This window comes from Lampris incognitus, chromosome 4 (genome assembly GCF_029633865.1).
Source record: "Lampris incognitus isolate fLamInc1 chromosome 4, fLamInc1.hap2, whole genome shotgun sequence".
Lineage (NCBI taxonomy): Eukaryota > Metazoa > Chordata > Actinopteri > Lampriformes > Lampridae > Lampris > Lampris incognitus.
This window is the reverse complement of record NC_079214.1, coordinates 11,326,274-11,342,596: the sequence shown is the minus strand read 5'-3', so window position 1 is coordinate 11,342,596 and position 16,323 is coordinate 11,326,274. Positions and strand designations below refer to the sequence as shown.

At 49.0% G+C, this 16,323-nt stretch overlaps 2 protein-coding genes across 2 annotated transcripts in view; one reads left to right on the top strand and one right to left on the bottom strand.

The window, feature by feature from the left end:
• Positions 1 to 4,836, top strand: part of cmtm4 (CKLF-like MARVEL transmembrane domain containing 4) — a 32,137-nt gene extending 27,301 nt beyond the window's left edge. The window contains exon 4 of the mRNA XM_056278620.1: positions 1 to 4,836. This exon is cut by the window's left edge and continues 15 nt beyond it. Coding sequence (XP_056134595.1) covers positions 1 to 150 — 150 coding nt within the window. The 3' untranslated portion in view covers positions 151 to 4,836.
• Positions 4,837 to 4,848: 12 nt separating this feature from the next.
• cmtm3 (CKLF-like MARVEL transmembrane domain containing 3) lies at positions 4,849 to 13,474 on the bottom strand. The gene is made up of 5 exons (XM_056278619.1): positions 13,035 to 13,474; positions 8,817 to 8,972; positions 8,293 to 8,388; positions 7,911 to 8,028; positions 4,849 to 6,732 (listed from the first exon to the last, which is right to left on the bottom strand). Exons 1-5 carry the CDS (start codon positions 13,143 to 13,145, stop codon positions 6,701 to 6,703), a joined length of 513 nt encoding a protein of 170 aa, XP_056134594.1. The 5' UTR covers positions 13,146 to 13,474; the 3' UTR covers positions 4,849 to 6,700.
• Positions 13,475 to 16,323: the final 2,849 nt, after the last annotated feature.

The following is a 16,323-nucleotide window of genomic DNA, read 5'->3' as shown; positions in this document are numbered from 1 at the left end:
GTGACATGTGTCTACGGCCTGAACACCTTCCTGGCGGTGCGGAAGTGGCGCCTTGGCAACGGGAGCCAGGGAGTAGCTCAGACCAGCGAGTACATGAGAGCCCGCACGGCATCGCGCGGGGAAATGGAGGCCCGGCCCGAGCTCGCGTGAAGACCGACCGGGCAGACGGAGGAGAACCGAGATGGTGAGAGTTTCTTACCCTCCGAGAATGGCAGAAGCTGAGAGTAACGCCACTCTGCCGTCAGGGTGGCGTTGGATTTTATTCCAGGGTAGAAGGCCCAGCTGTAGTGTCCTGTTTAGATGGGGCCCTCCAGCAGACACGACAACACGATGACACTTTAACACACCCTTTAACTTCCCCTCCATTGGCTCCGTCTATTCGCTGAACTTTTTATCACGCACTACGCTTGATGCGGTGCAGAAATGAAACCGAGTTAAGACGAGGCGAGACTGAGGATATCCACCAAGAAGGTTTCGTTCAGCAGAACTTCTACTTTAGATCGGTGTGAAGGAGGACCCCCGCAGGGGGCCAGAGAGAGAGAGACTGATTCCACACATTTCTGCTGAAGCAGGCGTCGGTTTTCTCTGACGCGTCTTCTTACAAAGTTGCGTGCTCAACTGTGAATGGGAAGAGAGTCGGTGAAGGTCAAGTATCCCATGACGTGCATGTGTGAAGACTCTTGTCTCCGTGACGATGGCCGACATCCCGTCTGGTGCTTCGGTACCAGGCGTGTGCAGCGTACTACGACTCCGTGTACCAGAGCAACCTTGCATATGGGGACCCACTGGGCTGCTGACTGGACCTGCAGCACATGACTCCTGACTACCTGAGGTACCACCTTGTTTCCCGTCTGTCCAGGATACACATCAGCCTACGGCTATGACATGTAGGGCTGGGCTACGATGTGTAGGGCTGGGCTACGACATGTAGGACTGGGCTACGATGTGTAGGGCTGGGCTACAACATGTAGGACTGGGCTACGACATGTAGGACTGGGCTACGACGTGTAGGACTGGCTCTTAAGATGTTTCCAGGATTCGATGTGTTGCTGCAAATAGTTTTTTCCCCCCTTTTGCCCTAACTAATTTTTACGAATGCCTTTTAACTTGACTCATAGCCGCTGTAAAATCCTTCGCTGCCGGCAATTATACATGCACAGGGTCTGTCCGACTGCAATAAGCGAAGGTAGAAACAGCAATTGGTTAACTATGGAAAAAAAAAAAGAGGAATATATTTTTCTAAGAGGATATCGTTGCAGGTTTGACGACATTGAGACCAACTTATGAATCAGCGGCCTTCAGGATGTCAGGAAATCAGTCGTGGGAGGATCAGTTGATCCGTATAGCTGCCCTCAGAGTTCATTAAAACACACATGCACACATGCAAGTTTCTCTTAATAACGCATTAAGAGACATGGTCTAAGCTGCTCCTCTTCGTTCTCTCGGTCACACTCACAGTGCAGAATCTGAACTCGGGTGGGGTAAATGTTAAACGTTTTGTTTGATGACGCGCAGGTTTCTAGTGGCGTGGTGGCTTCATGGTCAGCGTTGTTTGCAAGAGGGTTCTGGGTTCAGTCCCAGCACCTTGTGTGTGTGTTCTCCTCATGATCACGTGACTTTCTCCTGGGTACTGAGATTCCTTCCCACGATCCAATGACATGCATGTTCGATGAATTGAAGACTCACAAATTGCGCAATGGGGTATATGGTGGGTGTGTGTGCATGCATGCATGCATTTGTGCATGCATGCATGTGCATGTGTGTGTGTGTGAAGGCACTGTCATGGACTGATGATCTGTCCAGGGTGACTCCCTGTCTTCTCCCAAACGCCTGCTTGGACGGACTCCAGCCCACCACCACCCCGACTTGGATTAAGTGGATGTAGAAAGACGGATGGATGAATGTCACTGTTGTACATATCTACGAGTGGTACGAAGTTGTGGTACATTTGGAAACAAGTCAAAGGTGACCTGGTCAAAAACAGTGCCCTATATATAAGCCTATATATATTTCTCAGGTATTGACCAACTTTTAATTCCAATGTTGCTTTTCCAAAACCAGTCCACAGTGAAGTCGTGGGATGCCTGACCCTGAAAAACTGTATTTGCTCGACGACGTCGCCCTCCCGATCATGGTTATGTTCGAACCGTCACACAGAAGGAAGACGTGTGGGCGGACGATCTCGAGGTTAAAAGTAGATCGACGTAAACGTGGGGGGTGGGAATGCGGCGAAGAGAGGCGTCGGAGCTCCTCCTCTGTATCTTATCGATTAAAACCAGAAATGTCTGTGTATATATCCATCACATATGTCGTATTACTCAGTCCCTATCGATCCACAATGCAGCTGTTATACGCGCCTTCTGATCTCCTGAGTACACTACTGGTTCTCTTACCATTCCTCTTTCCTTCCTTTCATGCCATCATACCATCATATTTTCCATTCAGCCACTGTATCTAACATAAAGAAGTGATGCTTAAGCTAGAAACAAGAAGTTATCATACACGCCTGTGTCTTGGTAGGTTGAAGGAAAAAAATGTTGACCTTGATTTTTTTTTTTAATGTCTTACATTGTGCTAATATATTGTATTTACAGTATAATATCATTCCAAGAGCGTGCTTTATATATTGTTGAAGACCTTTGTTGTGTGTATATGTGGCTTATGGTGAAGGTTGTACAGGCTTTAAATGGACTGTGGAGCACCAGCTGTGTTAAATATATATTTTGAGTGACAATAATGGATCGAGTTCAAGGCCTTGTGTCAGATTCTTTGTACGCGAGGGAACTTAACAGATTTTCTGTAATGCAATATATTGAATTTTTAATGGTAACTTTATATAGTGGTTTACAGACCTGGGCAGGAATGCATTTGAACACGGGCTTCGTTTTAAACACGTTGACGGGGTTGAGCTACTCTTGCAAGACGCCCGAACTGCCTCAAACTGGATGTTTATTTGCATGACAAATTGGGCACTACTTTGCACTGTCACCCATGATTTAAGCCATGAAACACGAGGCGGTGCACTGGTCTGCACGATGGATGTAAAGCCGGTTCCACACTGGACGAGTTCCAGTTCCATTGTAACGAATTGGGGCAGTTTTCTTTAGTCTCCCTCTTTATGAAATACACAATATCCTACACTGTTGTATCATCTGCAATCAGCTGGGCATAAAGGTTTTTATTAATTTTGTAATCAAAATTATAATTATGGGCGTCCGGGTGGCGTAGCGGTCTATTCCGTTGCCTACCAACATGGGGATCGCCGGTTCGAATCCCCGTGTTACCCCCGGCTTGGTCGGGCGCCCCTACGGACACAATTGGCCGTGTCTGCAGGTGAGAAGCCGGATGTGAGTACTTATGTCCTGGTCGCTGCACTAGTGCCCCCTCTGGTCGGTCGGGGTGCCTGCTTGGGGGTGGGGGAATAGCGTGATCCTCCCACGCGCTACGTCCCCCTGGTGAAACTCCTCACTGTCAGGTGAAAAGAAGCGGCTGGCGACTCCACATGTATCATGTATCAGAGGAGGCATGTGGTAGTCTGCAGCGCCCCCCCCCCGGATCGGCAGAGGGGGTGGAGCGGCTCGGAAGAGTGGAGTAATTGGCCAAGTACAATTGGGGAGAAAAAGGGGGGAAAAAAACACAAACAAAATGATAATAATTATATAGATAGGTTTTATGCAATCATTAATACTCATCATCAACAAAAAAAAATATGGCAGCGAATTCAGGGGGGCAGTCGAGAGAACCGCCACAGCCGGGACGCGAACTCGTGTACTCCGTACCGCGGCCGACAACGTTAACCAGTCGACCAAAGGTTCCAACCCGTTAGCTAAGAGCTAACGTGTCTACTTACTTTGCACTTTACAATATTGTTTTATAAAGTATCGCAAAGTTGTAGGAAAGGTGTTTTGAGATCCTTGAATATATTCTGGGGGGATATTCCAGGACCTCCAGACCCCCCCCCCGTCATATTCGTCCCCCTCAGCCCCCCCCCCCCAGTGTTGAGTTCACGTTTACGGCCTTGAACTAAAACATGTTCAAATGCCACTTTGCCCAGGTCTGGTGACTGAAATCCAACTTCGATCGGACAATCAGACATTTATCTTGGCTTCCGTCTTCTCGTGACATGGATGAATTTTAACCGTCATTGCAAAGTAGCTGCAGTTTGTGCAGCGGCGGCGGCAGCAGCAGCTTATCTTATCTTACAGAGAAATCACGCCAGCGCATTTACGACATTTGCCGTTTCCTCCAAATGAAGTGGCTTTCTACGTGACCGCTACACTTACTAAACACGTTGTCGTGCTGTAACACAACTAGCAAGTCCACATCCCTCTCCACGCAGACCCTTCTGCTTCTTGTTATAGGGTGCCTGCGTCTATGAGGCAACCGGAAGTATCCACCACTAATACCCATCCTGTGCTACGCTCGTGTATGGTTTCCCTACTGTCTGGGTTGAAATGGTTTCTTTCTTAATCGCGCGCGCGCGCGCGCGCTCTGTTAACCATTACAAGGTTTTTCTTGTGCAGCGTGACGCCGTACCTAACTGTATTTTTGTATTTAAAACGGTTTCTATGGATGCCGCATCCATATGGTTTATCGGTCGATCGGTTTATCAATATAGTGGCGATTTAAATAAACTGATTTGAGCATTACTGAAAGTGTCTTCTCCTTTTTTTTTATTATTATTATTATTCAGATATTGTTCAGACAATGGTTGAACAGGTCGGGGCTTCCCTGAAACTGTCACATTATGATCCAACAGCATTATGACGCAACTCCACCTGTAGCATCCTGACCCAAAGTGACTGCGACCACGCGGTGCCGTGTGTGGATAACTCGCTGCAGCTCGCTGCAGAAAGGGCCCCCATAAATCAACACCGAGTGCAGGCCTTTCCTGTTTTGGGCAGGGAATACGAAGGCACATCTAGCCAGGAGCAAGCATAAATCCTGGAGCTTATTCACCTTAAAGTACACGGATTTCACTTATTGCGCCCTCGGGACGGGAGGAACACTGTGACGCAACGACGAGGGGAATATTTTCCGAACTAAATCATGCAACGAAAACAAAAACCAAAAAAAAAAGAAGCTTCACAGCAGCCGGAGAGCCCAGATTGACGTTGGAGGCCAGCAAAACCCAAATGTCCCCGAGTGCCTATTCAGTCTTGTCATTTTCTATTCTTAACGCGGCCCTAACAGAGCGCGTGCGCGCGCGGCGTCCTTCTCGGACGGCCCTCGGGGTCTTCCGCTCGACGGCTCTTCTTCGGCTCAACAGGAGGAACGCAGGCTACTTCTTGTGAAGACGATATACTGTAAACTACTAATAAGACACGTTAGCCCCTACCTAACGTGTCTGACCCTTTAGCCGAGCGGTTAGTGACGTCGCCTTGTGGTGCAGTACACCTCGTATCGAATCCCGCACCGGGCAACAAAATAACCGGTTACAATACGAAACAAATCTCAGGGAAGAAAAGATGAGGCGAGCATGCACGCCAACGACTAAATAACGTTTATCCAAACCCGCCGCGTGCCGTTTAGCCAGGTGGAGCTGCTGCACCGCGTGCCCGCCTGTCTGCGGACGCGCACGTGGGTAACGAATCCAAACATCCGGCTACCCGTCTACATTTTGTATATCCATCTGTTCAATACTTTCTCAGGAACAGTAGATATTTCTCATTTACTGTTGCGTTACGTACAGCAGAGGTCATCGTTGCATTACGTGTAAATGTAAATTTTATTATATATATATGTAAAAAAAACCGATAACCTAAATATACACTATCATAAACTTTAGTAAGCGAGGAGAGTATTAGAGGGTGCGACCAGTCACCCTGCTGCAAAAATAAAAATATTTTCATTCAGATCTTCTGATCCATCCGGTCGTCACAATGTTGATTCACAGACAGTATGATGATTGACGGCAAGACTTCAATTATGCAATTTGCAGTACAGTTCTCTACCAAAAGATATACGTATATGACATTGGTTAAACACATTACATTGCGTCATAATTTCATTGGGTGTCGTAGTGTTTCCCCATAATTAAGCATCCAATTTAAATTGTTTGGCCCTAGGAAAAAACAAAATAATCCATCCCCAAGGACTGCGGAAAAAATTAGCTGTTAGCCATATGCCATAGTAGACTAAGAACCGGTTCAGGATTTGCCTCAAACAAGAAGTGCACATACTCATCTTTTCACTTTGCAAGATCATGGTAAGATCGAAAAGTAAGACTGATCAAGAAAAGCTCATTAAAAGTGTTTGTTATTTGATTTTTTTTGAGCATTTGTAATGATCGATAAGATAAAAAGATCAGCAATCCCTACGGAAGCTTATATGGATTTGCCTATATCCGACATAGCAAAAGAACTGTTCACTGCAGACCTGGCTGGAAATGTATTTTTACGGATCGATTATAATTTTGCAGACTTTGTGCAGAAACACTGCATGTGTGGCTAAGTTTGGCATTTTCCTCAACGTGTCGTTGCTTTTGAGTGAGATAGTTCAAATCCTGCTGCTGCAGCTCAGTACATTCACCATCGAGCAGCAGTCAGCGTGACACAGAATGACCTCTGCTGTACAATAATGTCTTCACTTTACTATGAGGCTCAATGTAATGTGTCCCTGCAGATGCCACATTATCTCTGTCCATCTTGCAGTTGGCTGATGAAACCCGTCCCAGGTGAGTCTCCCCCGGGTGAGCTGCTCAGTCCGAGTCGGCGTACGAGGAATCGTCGTCTACAAGAGGGGAAAGGAAAAGTCATAAAAACAAGCTCTGGTGTCAGGAGCAGCTATATAGTCCACCAGCTGGGACTTATTGTTGACCTCTTTATTTTTTAAAAAGTGGAAAGTCGCCCTGCTTCATCTTCATAAAATTCTCTATCGCACAATTCACCTGAAGTAACACTTCCTCAAGTGCACTGCTGCTTTGGTGTATTCATCACACATCGTACAGAAAAGTGGTTTGGATCTTTCAGGACTGAAAGGAGGGCTCAGACATGGTGGATAAAATCTGCTAAATATCTTCCAGTCTGCTATGTTGGAAAACAGCCTAAAATGACATCCATTTTTATAGTGAAGGTGGTCAGCGCACAGGTCAACATGCATACAGGACTTCTCTTTTTTAAACTGCAACAACAAATTCTGGATTTTAGGGGCGTCCGGGTAGCGTAGTGGTCTATCCCGTTGCCTACCAAAACGGGGATCGCCGGTTCGAATCCCCGTGTTACCTCCGGCTTGGTCAGGCGTCCCTACAGACACAATTGGCCGTGTCTGCAGATGGGAAGCCGGATGTGGGTATGTGTCCTGGTCGCTGCACTAGCGCCTCCTCTGGTTGGTTGGGGCGCCTGCTCGAGGGGGAGGGGGAACTGGGGGGGGAAGATAGCGCGATCCTCCTAAATGGTACGTCCCCCCTGGCGAAACTCCCCACTGTCCGGTGAAAAGAAGCGGCTGGCAACTCCTCACGCATCGGAGAAGGCATGTGGTAGTCTGCAGCCCTCCCCGGATCGGCAGAGGGGGTGGAGCAGCGGCCGGGATGGCTCGGAAGAGTGGGGTAATTGGGTGGACACAACTCAGGAGAAAAAGGGGGCAAAAATCCAACAAAAAAAAAAAACAACCCAAAAACCCCAAATTCTGGATTTTTGGACTTTGGCTGCCTCGTGTGGACAAAATTATTAGTGTTTCACAGAATACCAACTTTGTCCGTTGCTTTTGTTGCAAAGATCTACATTTTCCCCTCTGGTAGCTGGGGCATTTACTGGGAAAAGACCAGTGAGAGAGGCGGAGGTGTTTTGGAAAAACCGGTGTTTGCGAATCCTTGCCGGACCCAGGTTGTAAAAAAACAGAATTACCCTTTAAGTATCCACTTTTAAATCTCTGGAAAACGGACGGTGTCGTAAGGTTGTATTATAAATCACCTTGATGTCTTGGTGACTCCTCATTGGACTCCCCTCCTTGTTTCAGGAAATCTGCCAGGTCATTAAAGATGATGTAGAAATCTAAGGCAAAAACGATGGTGGCGATAAACCCGAAAACCTGCCAAGAGAACGGCCGTTAATGTCCACACGAAGGGAAAGTGAAGGGTAAGATGAGAAGCAAAGTGCGGCACAGGCTGGAGGCCTGTGTGTAACTCAACATGCAGATAAGATCAAGTAACGCCTGGTAGGCAGACGGTAACAATACACCACTTAAAACTGTGTGTGTGTGTGTGTGTGTGTGTGTTAACATGTGTTAGGGGGACACATCTGTGACGGAGTTGAAGGCTCCTATTGGCTAAACTGAGACAAAAGCTCGGTTTACCCCGGCCGCCTTGGAGGCCCCGTCTACGTATTTGGACACCGCGAGTATGGAGATGATGAAAAAGATGATGGAGGCGCTCACACATCTCAGGAAGTCCTTTGAGAGGAGGAGAAAAACAACATGGTGACTCACTGAATATGAGCTAGTCGACATTATTTAGTTACAAGTTCTGTTTTCTGTATGGGAGTGGGATGGGGGTTGGGGAATTTAACTGATCCCATACAGAAATAGACTATAGTTAAAACCTATAATAAAACTATTGTTTTTTTTTTCATCACACCAGTGTACAAATACTACAGCATGTGCAGTGTAGAGAGTCTCTTAAGTGTCCCTTAAGTGTTTCTATAGAAATGCCGTCGCACATGGGTGTGTGTGTATAGTAACGTGATGAAGAGACGTCCAGGAAATATAATAGTAATTTTCTGTCTCGTGTGGTTTTACTGTAGTCCATTTTGGTATGCATCATCTAGGGACATACAGGTCCAGAGTGCAGGTTGTGAGTATAACTTGAAACGTGCTGTCACCATGAGAGGCCAGTAGAATCCTTTAAATCTCTCGTTGAACTTGGTGGAGTACGCAAACAGCAAGAAGAGGGCAGCCAGGAACTCTAGGAGGGGCGCCGTGACGAAGGCTGCGGCCGAGGATGCCACGAAGCACACAAACGCTATGAAGGACAGCGCCTGTGAAGACAGTCGAACAACAGTTAGAAGGAGGCGCGCGCGTCAACGGCGCATGCGTGTCGTTGCTAGCAGGCCAGACTATTGTATTGCACTGCTGTCAGGGTTGCCCAAGAAAACCACAAGACGCTTAGAACTGGTCCGGATCCCTGCTGCTGGACTAACAGGAGCATGGGACAGATGTCAAGTCACCCCTGTTAGGACTCTTCTACTTGCTCTTGTCTACATAAACAATATGCTGCATGCAGGCACTATTCTGCTAACTACTGCAAGAGCTAAGACTCAAACTGGTCCCAAACTGCAACCATCCCCCATTTGGACGGACAACAAACCCCAGTGGACAACTTTCAGCAGGAAACAATTTCTTGGAATTGAGCTTTTGGTTGTTTGTTGTTTTTTTGGGGGGGGGGATTTTCCCCCCTTTATCTCCCCAGTTGTATTTGGCCAAATACCCCACTCTTCCGAGCCGTCCCGGTCTCTGCTCCACCCCCTCTGCCGTCCCGGGGAGGGCTGCAGACTACCACATGCCTCCTCCCATACATGTGGAGTCGCCGGCCGCCTCTTTTCACCTGACAGTGAGGAGTTTCGCCAGGGGGACGTAGCGCGCGGGAGGATCACACTACCCCCCCTCCCCCCTGAACAGGCACCCCAACCAACCAGCCAGAGAGGGCGCTAGTGCAGCGACCAGGACACATACCCACATCCGGCTTCCCACCCGCAGACACGGCCAATTGTGTCTGTAAGGACGCCCGACCAAGCCGGAGGCGACAAGGGGATTCGAACCTGCGACCCCTGTGTTGATAGGCAACGGAACAGACCGCCACGCCACCTGGACGCCCTGAATGCTGCTGTAACCGGGAGTAACCCTTCCTCCTTGGATTTATTGGCTCTTGGTCAATTATGGGTCGCGACATGTTCTAAATTTAATCAGTTTTAATTCAATTCATGTCATTAAATGTTACTATTCCATTTCCGTTATCTTACTGAGGATTACGCTTCATTCATTTACTGTGTTTTGTTTTTTTTCATCAACACTTTCTCTTCATCGGCGCACTTTCACTTACTGTACAGCACGTCGCTTTTTAACGTAGGATGTTTTTTTTTTTTAAACTTGCGCTGCACATCTCAGACTCGGATAATGAAGCTGTTCTGGATCTGAACCGTGCGGTGCCAACAAAGCATGGCTGACTGATGTGACTGAGAAAAAGCCGAGGAGGCCCGAGCCTGCGGTGCGAGCTGTTTTGTCTTCTCAGCGTAATAGCAAAACTCTCCCTTTAAGAGAAACTCTGCGGAGCCCCAGAGCCGTGATTCACACAGGCCCACTTCCTGTGTCAGGCTGTAAAGAGATACAGCTGTTGAAAGACGACATCTACGCACCGAGCGCTGTGCACCGAGCGCTGTGCACCGTTACACAAACCCGGCCCGCCTCGTTTCTTCTCCACGACCGTGCACGCAGACGCACGCACAAAAAGGTGCGTGCATACGTGCAAATAAATACACGGCGGGGCGGTGCGCGGTGCAGGCAGCCAGGATGCACCGACTGCATCTGCTGCTGCCTGGTTGGGGGAACGCGGGCCCCGGGTAAACCCGCCTCACGCTGATGCTAACCCCCCCCCCCCCCGAGGCACTGGACACAGCGGAGAAGGTTGGGGGGGGGGGGCAAGTCCAGACACTGTAATCTCTCACAGACCCGGCCATCTTGTCTTTGTTTCAGCCAGTCATCAAAACTACGAGAGAGGGAACGCTAGCCCAGGGGTGGGAACTCCCCCCCTCCTCCTCCCCCCCCCCACTTAACCCAAAATGCTTCAGCAGTTGTTTTTTTTCCATGCACTGGCCCACATTGCACAATGTTAGAAAAAAAAAAAGAAGTGCTGCTGAGCGGCCCCGTCGGTGCACTTCTAGTATTCACAAGTTGGAAAGCACTGACAGCGGAGTTACAGAGTCGGTGTGTGAGACTGCTCCGTCACACGGCTCTTCTTCAACAGCCTTCAGTGTTTAGCCGGAGGGGGTCTATTTCACATTTTTATTCTTTTTTTTTTAAGATGTGGAGTTCAGAGAGCCCATACACTGAAGCCAGACCACAGGATGAGGAGAACGGGTGCTTGTTTACCATCACCCTCCAGTAACACGCCACCGTAACACAAATTACATCATCAATTTCAGTTCGGGTCAGAACCACATCAACCGAATACATCTACGCTGCTTATTTTCCCTTTCGTGGCCCGGCGGGCTGGTGTCGGCGCCGCCTGCAGCGGTGTTTATGTGTGGAGCTCACATTACTTTTAAACATCTCTCAAAACTGGAGCACTTACTGAGTTACCGTTACTGTAATTCGGTTTTTAGACGCGGCGCCGAGCGCACACTTGGCCGTTTCGCCCCTCTTATCTCGCCTCATAAAGCGTCCTTGGAGCGGCAGAGACTGAGCGGGCCGACGAGCGGCACGAGGCGGTCTGACACACTGTGTACGGTAATGCCAGCGCAGCAGGATGTGTGTCTGACTAACACTTCCAAGAATGGTAAAGCTACGAGTGGGGTTTTGTCTTTGTTTCGTTTCGCCAGGGGGGGGGGGGGGCTTCAGCTCTACAGGTCTAGCTTCACCGACTGCGGGAGGCGCTGATGCAGCACAGCAGATATTGGCTTTCTGCAGTGACAACATAAGCAGGGATACATTTTATGTGATTTTTTTGGTCCACATTAAATTGCACTCTAGCGAGCGGATGGGGGGAGGGGGGGAGGGGGTTGGAGCTCCAGGATAGCACGCACGCACGCACGCACACACACACACATTACCAGAAGTTTTATATCACAGACCAGGAGAAAGAATGCAGTGAGCATCTTGTCAATTAATGTTTAGATGCCTCATATCATTTAGATACTGGGAGCATCTTTTCACACACACACCCCCACATACACACAAATGCACACATCAGCATGTATACAAACTTGTCTCCATGATTTTTCACCATTGTTGTCCAGCGTGAGCAGAGCCTGAGGTTCAGCCGGGTGGTGGGGGTGGGGGGTTGGGGGGGCTGGGTTTCTACAGAGAGGCTGTATTGTTTTTAGCAGAAAGACTCATCTACGTCGGCCCTGTAGGCCATACAGAACTATGCACTGATAGGCCCATAGGAAGCAGCCCCCAGGCCAGGCTGGCATGGCAGGACTGTGGTCGAGACATCACATGACAGAGCTGTGACTGTATACAACTACAACTACAACTACAACTACAACTGCAACTACAACTGCCCTGCAATCTGCTGGGACAAGTTCTGATGATCGAATTGATGTTTAAACGTATCCGAGCCGCCGGTGTAAATTGTTCAAATCAGGACCATTCCCCCATTTGAGGATGCACAATGGGCACACCCCCATTTTCATTTCCTGATTTGTTGGTGTGAAAAACAAGAAATTCTGTCACAAAGCATAGCAGATAAACGAAACAACAAAAAAAAAACAACTAAAAAAAAACTTGCTCTACTTGCTTTGACGGTGGACTGGGTTCAAGTATGGCCAACATGCTGAAGGACCCTACAGCCACATTCTAACCACATGGACTATTGTTCTCGGAAAGTGACCTGCTGCGGAGGAACTAATCACAAAACACTGGTGGGCGAGCAGTAACGCGATATGGGCAAGTTCACTTGGCGCAGTTCAACTGCTGTCTAGAAATATACTAGAACTTTGTTAAATTTACCCCATCGTTGATAGAAAAAAAACCAAAACCCCCCCACACCCCAAATGCTCCTCCCTTGGCCCATAAACGTTATACGATGAAACTATTGACTACTCTCGGCAGAAAACAGCAAAGTTTGCAGCAGTCCTTGGACATATCGTCAGTTTTGCATCGGCCTGTGAGCTTAACGCTGCCGAAACTCTCGTGAAAGCAAAGCGACGCCTTGCAAACTCGGTGCCAAGCGCACAATGGCGCAAACCAAAGCCGTGCTTTTCAAAACTTGGTGGCTGCAGGCGAAACAGTTACAATGGAGCGATAACCCCCCCCCCTCCTCCTTCCCCCCCTCCTCCTATTCTTTTCTGCTTTCACAAAGTGATCATCGAGGTCGGTCTTACCACTTCGGCAATTAGGAGCATTCCTTTACGCGAGGAGGCGAACTCCTTAGTCGGCAGGATCGACAGGAGGACGGTCCGGCGCGTCGAGCTGGGAGCCTCGATGTCCCCCATTGCAACGTCGAAAGGACAAAATCCCGACTTGCGCGGCCAGCGCACCTACACGAGTTCAGCGGGAGGACGCGAGCGCTCGCAGCCCCCGGAAAACTTGTGTGGCTTTTGGAAAGTGGAAACGGAAACAATGACAGCGCGGAAGCGCGGCAGCCCTCTCGCCGCTCCAGCGAGGCGCAACATCTGGAGCACGCCGCGCCTGCAGCCCGCTGCGTTGCGTTGCGTGCTCCAGATGTGGGACGTGGTGCCGCCGCTCTGTTGTTCGCGTTGCCATGCACACGGGACCTTTCGGTATCCGGCACCTTCCTCCACGCTCAGCGGCGTGGGGTTGTTTATTTGTTTACTTTCGAGGGAGCCGAGTGAGACAACACCTATAACCGATTTCCTTTTTGTGTGTGTGGGGGAGGGGGCAGGGGGGAGGTCTTAATTGGCAGGCGGACGTCGCCTCTTTAACGTAGCCCGGTGAGCCATTACTGCGCCTGGTATCGTTTTACACAAAAGTGCACCGTGCAGACTTGCACACACCGGCTACCTGCTGTACAACATATAGGCTGAGCCATATTGCCCGGATGCGCGGCACATGTTCGATAATGACCACAGGAAGGAAGCGTTTATTCACAAACCCAATCGGATGACGTTTAAAGGTGTATGTGCTGGACACACGCATATGCTTTCCGTACTTATCGTGTGAAACTAGGCCACGTGTTCATCATACAACAGGACCTGAAAAGACTTACAACCAGACCTGCAGAGGTGAGCGTGGGAGAAGACCGCCATCAACCAAGCCCCTTTCAGCGATACCGGAAGCAATGCATTATGGGTGTTTTTTTTTAATCTTGGGAGTATCTGTATTTTTAATGATTGCGACCGCGGTGTGTTTTTACTGATTTTGTATTATATGTGGCTGTAGACAAAGTTCCTGTTTCCTTCCCATTTGAATGGGAAGGGGGAAGAAAAACTTTGTAGCGTTAAGAAACGGCTAACAAAAAGTGTTACGCTAACGAGCGCTAGCTAGCTAGCAAGCTAACCTGCGGTTTTCCTGCCGGAGGGCTGGTATGAACAATCACCACCGCGCCTAAACAGAACCCGGCCCTGCGGCTGCTGTCCGCGCTGCTTGGTTTGGTCGTCAGTAGACTGACTAGCACAGTGTTTCTCAACCCGGGGGTCCGCGGACCCCTAGTGGTCCGTGGTGTAATTGCAAGGGGTCCGTGAAAATAAAATATCTTTTAAAAAAAAGATCCTATGACATTTATAGAAATAGGATTATTTTACTCAAATGTGACTGAGGCCTTTATCTACCTAAACTATAAAGGGTAACAGGACTTTTTTTCTCTAATTACATCTGTTTCACAAGTGTAATTTATTGTATTTTAATAAGAGATCTCGCTCCCGTTTGCATTGTTAAAAGTTACTGCATAAAAATTCTGTTGTTACATATATCTGAAAGTTACTGACTACATATTCTGTTTTGTTACATATATCTGAAAGTTACTGAATACATATTCTGTTTTGTTACATATATCTGAAAGTTACTGCATAAAAATTCTGTTGTGTTAACTATATCTAAGTTACAACTGAAAGCTCTATTTTTGCCCCAAAGAGTGAATAAATGCTATAATGCAATTTAAAATGCAGTTTCTACTGTTTCTATCAAATTGCAACCCCCCTCCCCCAAGATCAGGTGGAGGGGTCCTCAGGGTAGATCAAAAATACGCAGGGGGTCCAGGACCCCAAAAAGGTTGAGAACCACTGGTCACTAGCACATGCGGCTAAATCCGGACAAGCGAGGCACAACACATAGCTACATGGGCAGTTCCGTCAGCAGTAAAGCCGCAGACAGAGGAGGTGGAAGGGGGGAGGGGGTGCATTTGACTCACCTTATCTGGAGAGGAAGGCCATTCATTCTCCTGGCTTGTCAAGAGGAAGTCACGGCTAGCAAAACAGCCCAGCTTAGCGCTACCAGCTAGCCACTGCGTATGGACAGAACTGTCTTCATTGGAAGTCCGAATCCCTCTTCTTCCCCTCTCCCGCAGCTCTAGTTTTGGCGTTGGCCTGCCCTCGGTCTTCATTTTACGTTTCTACTGCAGTGGTGGTTTGGTAAAGTTGTTTTGTTTTTTTACTGAAAACTCCAAATCTCCGTCCTCCATAACGGCACGCTACTACTTGCTAACAGTGATATCAACAGCTAACGGGTGTAAACTACTAATGAGACCCGTTAGCCCCCAGCTAACGGGTCTGACCCTTTAGCCGAGCGGTTAGTGACGTCGCCGGATTCGATAGGGGGGTGTACTGTAGTTTACAGTCGTCCCCCTCTCCCCGGAAGCGCGCCCTGGCGCTTTGTTATTCCCGCGCTCCGAAGAGACTTCTGAGGATCTGCGCACTTTCGGATCCCGCCAACGTGACCGGTTATTTTCTTGTCCGGTGCGGGATTCGATGCGGGGTGTACTGCACCACAAGGCGACATCGCTAACCGCTCGGCTAAAGGGTCAGACCCGTTAGCTAGGGGCTAACGTGTCTTATTAGTAGTTTACACGGGGTTTTTTGTTGTTTTTTTGGATACCCCCCCTCTTCCGAGCCGTCCCGGTCGCTGCTCCGCCCCCTCTGCCGACCCGGGGAGGGCTGCAGACTACCACGTCTCCTCAGATACATACGGAGTCGCCAGCCGCTTCTTTTCACCTGACAGCGAGGAGTTTCGCCAGGGGGCGTAGCGCGTGGGAGGATCACGCTGTCCCGTCCTCCCCCAGTTCGCTCTCCCCCGAACAGGCGCCCCGACCGACCGGAGGAGGCGCTACTGCAACGACCAGGACACACATACCCACATCCGGCTTCCCACCCGCAGACGCTGCCAATTGTGTCTGAAGGGACGTCCGACCAAGACGGGGGTAACACGGGGATTCGAACCGGTGATCCCCGTGTTGGTAGGCAACAGAATAGACCGCCACGCTAGCCGGATGCCCCAATAGCTACCGGTTAAATCTCCCAATTTTTCATTTCAATGACGTTGTTAAACATGCTGTGATTTGATTGGTGTGAGGTCGAAGGGCGGCCGGCTTGCCTTGGCATAGCTCAGATCCGTCCCGACTAATCGCAGTTTGGCAGTGTTATGACGCCTCATCTGATTGGTTAATTCTTCCATTATTTTTTTTTCCCCAAGGGGAACCAACCATCTCCGGCCTGGCCT